The sequence below is a fragment of the Helicoverpa armigera genome, chromosome 8, assembly GCF_030705265.1.
Source record: "Helicoverpa armigera isolate CAAS_96S chromosome 8, ASM3070526v1, whole genome shotgun sequence".
Lineage (NCBI taxonomy): Eukaryota > Metazoa > Arthropoda > Insecta > Lepidoptera > Noctuidae > Helicoverpa > Helicoverpa armigera.
Genome location: NC_087127.1, coordinates 2,916,106 through 2,926,132, shown reverse-complemented (window position 1 = coordinate 2,926,132; position 10,027 = coordinate 2,916,106). Strand labels below are relative to the sequence as shown.

Below are 10,027 nucleotides of genomic sequence, written 5' to 3'. Positions count from 1 at the left end.
ACCGTAAAAAAAAGTCTATAAATTACTTGAAACATTTTGCTCATACTAAACAAGCCGCGGCTTCCTCGTCCATACAAAACTACGCTTGCGTGACGTCATCCACGCCGCGCCGCGCGATGTTCGCAAAATAAGGGCGAGCGGTAAGCCGGCTCACGGAGCGGGTTCCACCAATCAAAACTCGCGAGTGAACGAGAAAGAACGCGTCAAGAGTAGAGTAGCTATATCTGTCTACGCGCGAGTGACAGCGCTTAGAGCTTTCAAATATGTAAACAAACAAATCAGACAAATTCACTCTCATTGTTCTTATTTTGTTTTAGATAATACCATTAACAATTTGTTCTTTGTATTACTTAATTGAATTTATTAGTGTGTGTATCATTTGGAAATAACATAGTTCGTGTGTGTACAATATTTTATGTTAGTTTAAGTGTTTTAGTTACATTATGTCAACATAGATGGCGTTGTGCATTTTTATGCAAATCCTGAATCGCGGTGTTAAGATTCTCCGCGATTTAATGACCCTAGTTGGGAATTTATAATTATTCGTATTCACCGAGTATATGAATCTGATTAAGTAGTCGGAAGTATCATTACTCCCTACTAATTCCCGCGATCGCACTGTGACCTGGAACTCAGTACAAGTATAGTGTGTGAAGTGAAAATAGAGAGACCTACGTTGAAATGAGTTATTTTGATACGTAGACAGTTTGCATCAGGGTTCTTTTCTTTTACTGTACACACTTATAAAACTAAACTAGGATAGCATTAATCGCATTAGACTGTTTTCCACAGATTATTTACTTTAGGAAGGAACTTGTTTTTCAAGGTTAAGTTTTGAGAATAAAAACGTGTTATAAAACTCGGGCACGCCGCTCGGGTGAATTACCTACCAATATTACGTCAATATTAAAATTACTAACGTCCTGACGGATTTATGAAACATATAGGTACCTACGATAAATATCAATGGCTAACAGGCCGTTGTAAATTAAATACTTAAAATGTACCTATTGTTTCTAGTGCCAACTTTTCTCAGATTCTAGTAATTAATATACCTAACTAAAGATAATAAAGTTTTAAAGATATTAATAATCTGCTGAATTCCTCGAGAAAACATGTTCAAACTATCAGTCTCTCAGTCAGTGCTAAAAGGTGGACTGAGAAATTACCTCCATTACCTCTCCCCCCCATCCCTGAGTACTCCCCCCCCAATTTTTTTTTTGCTGCGGCTTCCCTATTTCATTAAACCACCCTTCGCCACTGATGTCTTCAGATAAGCGCATCAAGCGGTTCAGTAAAATTCGTGCAAAGGTTTTGCCTGGAGAGGTCAGGAGAGAGATAAAATAAATAATAATAATAAATAGTTTATTTCACACAAAGTTATACAATGTTGAATTATGACTATAAAAACATGAAGGTTTATTCAGGTCAACAATATGAGGTACTGTTACGGAGTGGGTCGGAAAATGGTTTAAAAAAAAAAACTATTTAATTGGCTAAAATAAAAATGTATTGAAAAATAATTAGAATCACAAGAAAATAGAAAGAAAGTTACCCGACGGAAGTCCAATCCAAAACTGAAGAAATATTATTATCGCTAATTAAAATAACATCGGTTTCCTATTGCATTGACGTCAATGCAATGGGAAACTCAGCAATTTAATTTTATATTGGTAACAGGGGTTATTTCGATATAACAACCCCCCCGTTAAGATCGATCATCACATCTCAAAGTGATGAGAGATGTCAGGATTGATGTATGCTAAATCATGTATGCTAAATCGCGTATGCTTAAGTGGATTTACGTCGGACATTACAATAAACAAAAGAAATATATTTAAAACACCAAAAATAACAACTAATTTCAAAAGACATCAATACAACTGTTAAGGATAGAAAAGTTACTCAAAAATAATAATTATTAACTACATTTATCATTATTTAGGATGCAAGGAAATCGAGATTAGAGTTAACAATAAAAGTATTTAAACAATTAAACATTATTGATTAATAAGAGCAATTATTAAAATCTAGATAAATCAAGATGACAATATGAAAAGAAAGAAAATTATTACTTAATTACAAACCATGTGCATTCATTACAAATTAATTATCATGAGTCTTGCCAAACAGAATATTCCTTTTAATAGGGGTTGGCGTCACTCGTAAGTCCTCTATAGACTCTGACTCGTCCTTATTGACGGGTGCTATTGTATCACCATGAAATACAGTTTGAGAGGTTGGAACCGAGTTATTTTTTGTGTTATGACATTGGTTAAATATTTGAATGCAACATGGGGCATTAGTACGACAAAGTAACCTACGACTCTTATATAAAATGTAAAATAAGGTTAACATCGAGATGCATAAACTAAAAGACAAATAGTGAGTGCTATACATTTGAAAATGAGATGGATTTTCTATCTTATTGATCTCTTCTTCAAAAGAGTTCAAGTGAATACTGGCTTGCAGCAGAGAATCAAGATTATCTAAGTTATTTAACTTTGAGTAAGGTAATCGTTCTAGAGTTTTATTTAACTTAGATCGCTCACAACAATCATCTTGTAAGATGTTGAAATTTGATATTTTATTGGTTACATTTCCAATAACTGTTTCGCCAACAGCGGCGAATTGCAACGTCTTGTAAAAAGCCTTACAGTTTCTAGGCAAAGACAAGATACCAGTACCAAACAAAATAACGTCAGAACTTATGTCTTTATCATTACAAGTTACATGACACTTGCCAGGTTCAGATTGTACAAAAATCCAACGATTTAAAGTTAACTTATGAAATAGATCAATTGAACCGTGAATAAGTTTTGTAACACAAATGTCAGGAAGTTTGCTAATCCCATCACTTAAGAGAATCGTTTCACACGTAGGGTTAGTGATTGCTGAAAACACATTAGTTAACACACACACGTAACACTTATCACTTATTAACTTGCACTTGTCTATGTCTGCGATAAGTGAATAAAACATGCGATCAGCTGTGATTGCTACATATGAGCTAGTTGGCTCGATAAGAACGTAGGTATCTGGTTTCAACATATCGTAGGGAACAGGTAGGGGAATGATCCTATACAGGTCATACACCTGAGGTAATACGAGAGGGATCTTGACAACAATAATTACCTTATTTAAATGGAAAAAGCACACAAGTTGTGAAATGTCAATAAGATTGTGTATATTTTGTAGCGTTAAAGGAACGGGAAGTTCATAATGGCTAGGAAGATTATTCCTATGCTTATCTAACTCACTGTACAATTGGTGTGGACTGAGTACAGTGGGATGCAACACGTTGAGTTTTGCGAATAGAATGGCATTGTTAATATCTTCGATATCAAAAGACAAAGTCATTATAATAGACTCTAATGAATTTAATAAGGAACTTAATTCAGATTTAATTTCTAGCTTGTTGTTACTATTCACAACAGTTTCTAGTATTTTATGGATTGTTTCCATGTTCCTTAAAATGTGGTTTTCGTTTTCGTTGACCTTAGATATCGTGTTATTGAAATATGATATGGTCGACTTAATTACATGAATGTTATCTTTCATGAGATGAGCGAGACGTTTCTCATCAGTTTGTACTTCGTCTATGGCTTTCGAAAATCTCACCGCGTCTTCAGAATCCAAAGTGCCAAAAATAGTTTTAAGGAGAGAGCCACCGAAGTCCATGAGACCTCTTTTAAAACGCATATGGGGTTTTTCGTCGACCAATAAATAAGATACGGAAGAAAACTTACTAACGTTAAGAATATGACGATTTTTTAGAGCGGACAACGAATTGATACAGTCGGACTGTATCTTAGAGGAAGCTAACGAGTTGCAGAATGAGCTTTTCAAGTAAAAATTCGACCTTATCTAAATTAGTTTGTACATGACCTATATCAACATATGCTATAACATTCCAATCACTATTAGTAAACTTAATGTCTAGAAGCTTATCAAAGTAGACGCCAGGACTGCTGACGATAGAAGAAACGTATTCGCATGTGATCGGCGATGACAGCGTCGATCTGAAATAACAATGAAACGCTCATGTATTACGTTACTACTGTTGCGTCACTGGCCGGCTTGATTTCGTCGTAGTGGTGACGTACGTGTTTACGATTAATAAGCAGCGTAACAGAATGGTTGCCATTTAGTTTTATTATTTTGAAAGGGCCTTTCCACACAGGGGATAAGGCCTTATTTTGCTTGTGATGGCAACGGACATATACCATGTCTCCTGTTTTATAGGACAATGGTTTCGTACGAGAATCATAATAAGTTTTTGATTTCTCTTTGAGGATTGAATATTTTGGAGAGCCTTCTGACGACTGTAGTATAGTCGGTGATTAAGGGCTCGGATGTAATCCGTATAGGTGTTTGTATCAAGAGTATCGATGCTTGAAGGTAAGTAGGGTTTGAACCCGAAAAGCAATTCCAGGGGTGAGTAACCTGTGGTACTATGTATATTTGAATTATATGCTATCATAGCACTAGGAACATAGAGGTCCCAGGTATGTTGGTTCTCACCGATATATGATCTAAGGTATTCCTTTAGAGTAGAATGACTTCGTTCAAGGCTACCACATGTCTGAGGGTGGTAAGGAGATGCGAACACATGTTTGATGCTGAACAACTTCTCAAGTTGTTTGAAGACATCAGAGCAGAAATTGGTGCCTTGATCGGATATTATTAATTTAGGAATCCCCATATGGGATATGAATAGAACTAAAGATTTCGCTGTTTCTTCAGCGGAACAAGATTGCATAGGATAAGCCTGAGAAAATGTAGTCAAGTCATCTTGTAAGGTAAGTAAGAACTTATATTTGTGTTCATGTGTTTCAGGAAGCGGACCGACTAAATCGAGATAAAGTTTTTCGTTAGGCCGAGATGCTGTAGATGTTATAATCATAGGGGCCTTATTCGTTTGTCTTAGAGGTTTATTTATTTGGCAAGAGCGGCAATTTTTCACATAATCCTCGATGTCTTGCCGCATGTTTTTCCACCAGAATTGGGTTTTGATTCTATCAAACATGCGCGATATACCCGGGTGGCCAGCTAGAGGTGAATCATGATTATCTCTAAGAATGCTTTTGACCTCGTCAGGGGTCGGATAACGTATAGAATTACGATAGATGTTTACTTTAATATTAGTGTTATGAAATAGAAATGATAAAATATTATAAAGTTTTGTGTAAGATAATTTTGTGTAAGGATCTGTAAAGTCTGATATAGCGAATTCTTTTTCTTCCATATACCAATACTTTATCATTTCTCTATAATCACGAAGGAGGTTAAATATGTCCTTGTAACTCATTTCATCATAGTGGTTAAGTTTTAGAAATAAATGTGTAAATAAATGATTATCATTAGATGTGGAATAGTAAGTGTTTAATTCGCGTTCTATGTCGCAAATTTTAGGTTCACTAGTGGAGGCGTCCATGATATCCTTGCAGTATGGCACGGATTCATCTAAGTCAATGGACGTCGGATAAGCAATAAGCTTACACTTTGCTTTCATCAATGACTCGTTATGTTCCTGGATAACGGTGTCGAATGACACATCAGGCTGTTTTATAATTTTAAGAAACTGCTCGTAAGTTTCTGATATGGATGGTGAATTACGTGCGTCTTCCTCGTTGTTAGAAGTCGATGCCGGATTGCAGATAACTGAATCGGAGCCTTCGTTATTTTCTAATACATTTACGGGGAAACGAGATAAAGCGTCGGCGTTTGCATTTAATTTACCCTTTTTATAAACGATTTCATAATCGTACTCTTCGAGTTTAAGACGCCATCTAACGAGTCTAGATCCTGGATCTTTGACATTGAAAAGCCACACTAGAGGTTTGTGGTCAGTAATTATCTTAAATTTGCGGCCGTACAAATAAGGGCGGAATGTTTTCACGCCAAATAAGATTGCTAGGAGCTCCTTTTCGATAGTCGAATAGTTGCCCTCGGCTTTATTAAGGGTGCGCGAAGCGTACGAGACGGGTTTGTCGGACCCGATTGCGCCCTGAGAGAGTACAGCGCCTATCGCATAATTAGAGGCATCAGTTGTTAAAAGAAAGGGTTGTGTAAAATCAGGATACTGAAGCAGAGGCGCTGAAGTTAATTTATCCTTGAGGGTGGTGAACGCTTGTTCTTGGCTGTTCGACCATTGAAATGTGGCATCTTTTTTCAGAAGGGCAGTCAGGGGTTTAGTGATCTTGGAGAAGTTATTAATAAAACGACGATAGTAGCCGACTAGCCCTAGAAACGATTTTATATCCTTCGGATTCTTAGGAGTGGGGAATTGAGAAACGGCCTTGACCTTTTCGGGATTCGGACATACACCTTTGTCGGTGATTATATGCCCAAGATAAGCGACCTCGCGTCGCAAAAACTCACACTTGTCAGGTTGAAGTTTTAAATTGAACTTTCGGATGCGGTCAAAGACTAACCTGATTTTGTCCATATGAGATGTCAAGTTACTACTATAGATTATGACGTCATCAAGATAAACATATGCATGGAGACCTTGGAGACCAGAAAGGACAGTGTTCATTAATTTCTGGAAGGTCGAAGGGGCGTTTTTAAGCCCAAAAGGCATCCGCAAGAATTCGTAATGCCCTGTACTGCTAGAATTAGTGTTTATTGAGAACCCCGTTTTTTGTGCATCTTGGGAGTTCATTCTGATCTGATGAAAGCCACTGGAGAGATCTAATGTGCTGAAATATTTTGAGTGGCCTAACTGATCTAATATATCAGTAATAAGCGGCAAATGGTAACTCTCAGAGACAGTGACGTCATTCAGACGGCGATAGTCTATTACTATACGCCATTTCTTTTTACCTGAAGCGTCCATCTTCTTGGGAACTACCCAAATAGGGGCGCTCCAAGGTGACGTTGACGGACGTATAATATTTTGATCGAGCATCTTGCGGATTTGTGAGTCCACTTCTTCCTTGTGGCACTCAGGAAAACGGTACGACTTTACGTGAATAGGGGCTGAATCACCCGAATCTATAGAGTGCTCGATCGCGTTCGTAAATGATAGAGGTTCGCCCTCTAAATGGAAAATATCTGTGTACTCAGAACAACATTCTAGCAGTGCCTCCTTTCTTCGGAGTTTAGATGAGAACAACGTATTAGATTCAATACCTTTTGAGGTCTGTCAGATTCTGAATAGGATAAAGCATTGACGGATTCGTTTATATCTGTGGCAGTATCATATTCAAGAGGCGTTAACTGGACTTTAAAGTCTCGAACTTGGATATCAGAGTTAGTAGTATTTAAAACGGTTACGTTAATCCTTTTATTAGGCTTTATAGTAACAAGACAATTTGCGATATAAATGCCTTCGCTTATAGAATGATCTAATAATAGGCCCTCATTATTTTTATAATGTTCAGGTGAGTAATTAGATACTGCGCATTCGATGACCGCTTCGGAACGTGCGGGAATGACGTAAGTCGGTTGAATATAGTTTATGTCCAGGCTCTGTCCGCATATATGAACTGATTGTGAGGTATAGTCAATATTGGCTTTGAAATGATTTAAAAAGTCGCTGCCAATGATACCGTCATACTCTAGGTTAATGTTATCGTCAACTACATGGAACTTAAACTCGTGGCGATTATTATTCAATGTAAAATATATCTGACACGTGCCTAAAGTTTCTGAATAGGTGCTAACATTATTAAAACCTTTTATCTTAGCTATTTCACGAGATAGCTCAGGCGCTTTAGTTAAACTTGACAGTTTGACCAAACTAATACTCGCTCCCGTGTCGATAAGAAGGCGCAACGGATGAATGGAAAGAGAAGTACTCACATATACGTGAGGCAATGACACCTTTTTAGAGTATGAAGATACCTCGTAGACAGGAATTTCGGGATTGATTTTAATTTCCTCTTTAGGATAATGCGGCATAGCGGACTCATTATGAGAAGGAAATTTTGGACTCAACGATACAGGGGCTCTAATAGGAGCTTGTTGAGATGAAATGGTATTTTGACTCGACGAAACAGCAGTTCTCTGTGGAATGTGTCGAGATGAGACATAGTTTTGACTCAGCGAAACAGGGACTCCTTTTGGAGCGTGCTGAGATGAATTTGGTTTTAGACTCAACGATTCAGAGGCTCTTGGAAGAGTGTGTTGAGATGAAACAGTGGAACGACTCAGCGAAACAGGGACTCTCTTTGGAGCATGCTGAGATGAAATAGAATTTGGACTCGACGAAACAGGGACTCTCGGAGGAGCATGTCGAGATGAAATAGTAGAATGACTCAGCGAAACAGGGACTCTCTTTGGAGCATGCTGAGATGAAATATGTTTTTGACTCAACGATTCAGGGACTCTCGAGAGAGCGTGTTGAGATGAGATATCGTTTTTATGCGATTTATTTATAAAGGTACGAGTGCCTAAATTATCCGGATAACGACGGCACATTTTCGTAATCCGTGGTGTTAGTTTAAAGAGTTTTCAGGGTCGTCACCGTTCTCACAAGGAACATAATAAGGTGTCGGTGACGGCGCCGACGATGTCGGCGGCTCGAATGTAACATGATGCATCGCAGCTGGACGGTCGCGATTCTCGGAATTAAACGTATTACGCCGTTCACTATTATATTTTCTTTTGCGGCATTGAGTAATATCGTGACCTCTGTTTTTGCAATATTTGCAGAAAAGTTGAGACCCCGAGTTATAAAATGATGTTGATGGTTGAGGCCCCGAAGGAGTAAATGGTGGACCTGTGCGCTTTTGTTTCCCCCGGCATTCAGCATCCGAGTGCCCGGGTTTACCACAGATCCTACATTTAGGCTTAATAGATGTTTTATACAGGAGGTTTTGTATCTTTTCCTCCTCGAGAGCCACGTTGATAGCATCATTAAGTGATTTTGGGTTTCTACATCTGACATTATTACTCAGTCGTGGATTTAATCCTAAACTAAAAGTAAATAATGCCAAATCTTCGGTCATAGCGATGCGACCGGATATGTCCTTCTTTAGGGATTCAGAATTATAAATTTCTGATTGAAGATCGGTGAGGCAGCTTTCTACACGCAGGGCAAATTGTGCAACAGTTTCGTTTGTTGTTTGCCTGCACGATTGTAAGTCTAGCAACAAATGATTATAATGCTTCCTCTCACCGAAATTTTGCTTAAGAAAACATTTCAACTGATTAAAATCCGAAAATATTTTATTAGAGCACGCAATCTGAGCTTTACCTTCAAGGCGTGATAGAATATATTTATTTAATAAAACTATTTGACTTGGTGATGCTAAATCTAAGGCATTTTGGCAGTTGGTGAGAAAGGCGGTAAGAGTTTCGCGCTCTCCCTTATAAGGGCTAATAAAATCACAGAGCACCTTGATGGGAAACTGTTCGCTCAACGACATTTTCTTAGAAGAGGAATTTTCGGCTGTTTCCGTAGACATTATGAACTTGAAAGGAAACTATAAAGGTAGACGAGTAGCACGTATAATTATGATAGAATAAGGTTTACGATATGTGATACCCTAGGTAATAAAAATACCTAATAAGAATTAAGAATATTGTAGCGATAACAGCAAAATAATATGTTCTACTCACAGACACAGGAACACGAAGAATTCGATACGCATTTTCTGGCACTGAATTAGCACGATTACTGGAACAGGAGGACTGCGGCGCGATAAGTCGCGGCCAGCAGCAGCAGGAACGTCAGGAACAGCGGGTGGCGATGTACGGCACACGCGCGTGCACAACGCGTACACGTGGCAGCACCACGCGGCAGCTCCGCGTGGCAGGGCGGCAAGGGCGATCACCGGCTCCTTGCGGCGATATCAAGGTGACAGAGCTCGCGTATATTGAGCTCTGGGAGATGGAATTTGGAAATTCGGGACGATCGGCAGGCTTACGCAGGACACTCGTAAGGCTTACTGTCGCGACTCGTCTTTGGAGATGGTACTGAGTTTGTCGAGGTGTGATTTCACTTAGAGAAAATATAGACACCCCGGAGCTGGATTATCTCGTCGGCAACGTGAAGTTCACACACGATAACTTTTCA

At 38.5% G+C, this 10,027-nt stretch overlaps 1 protein-coding gene across 1 annotated transcript; it reads right to left on the bottom strand.

Annotated features, from left to right (window-relative positions):
• Positions 1-1,559: 1,559 nt before the first annotated feature.
• LOC135117237 (uncharacterized) lies at positions 1,560-9,689 on the bottom strand. The gene is given in 3 exon segments (XM_064035925.1): positions 1,560-3,841; positions 3,843-4,022; positions 9,571-9,689. Coding segments are annotated over 3 exon segments (1,947 nt in total). The 5' UTR covers positions 9,603-9,689; the 3' UTR covers positions 1,560-2,106.
• Between the last annotated feature and the right edge of the window lie 338 nt (positions 9,690-10,027).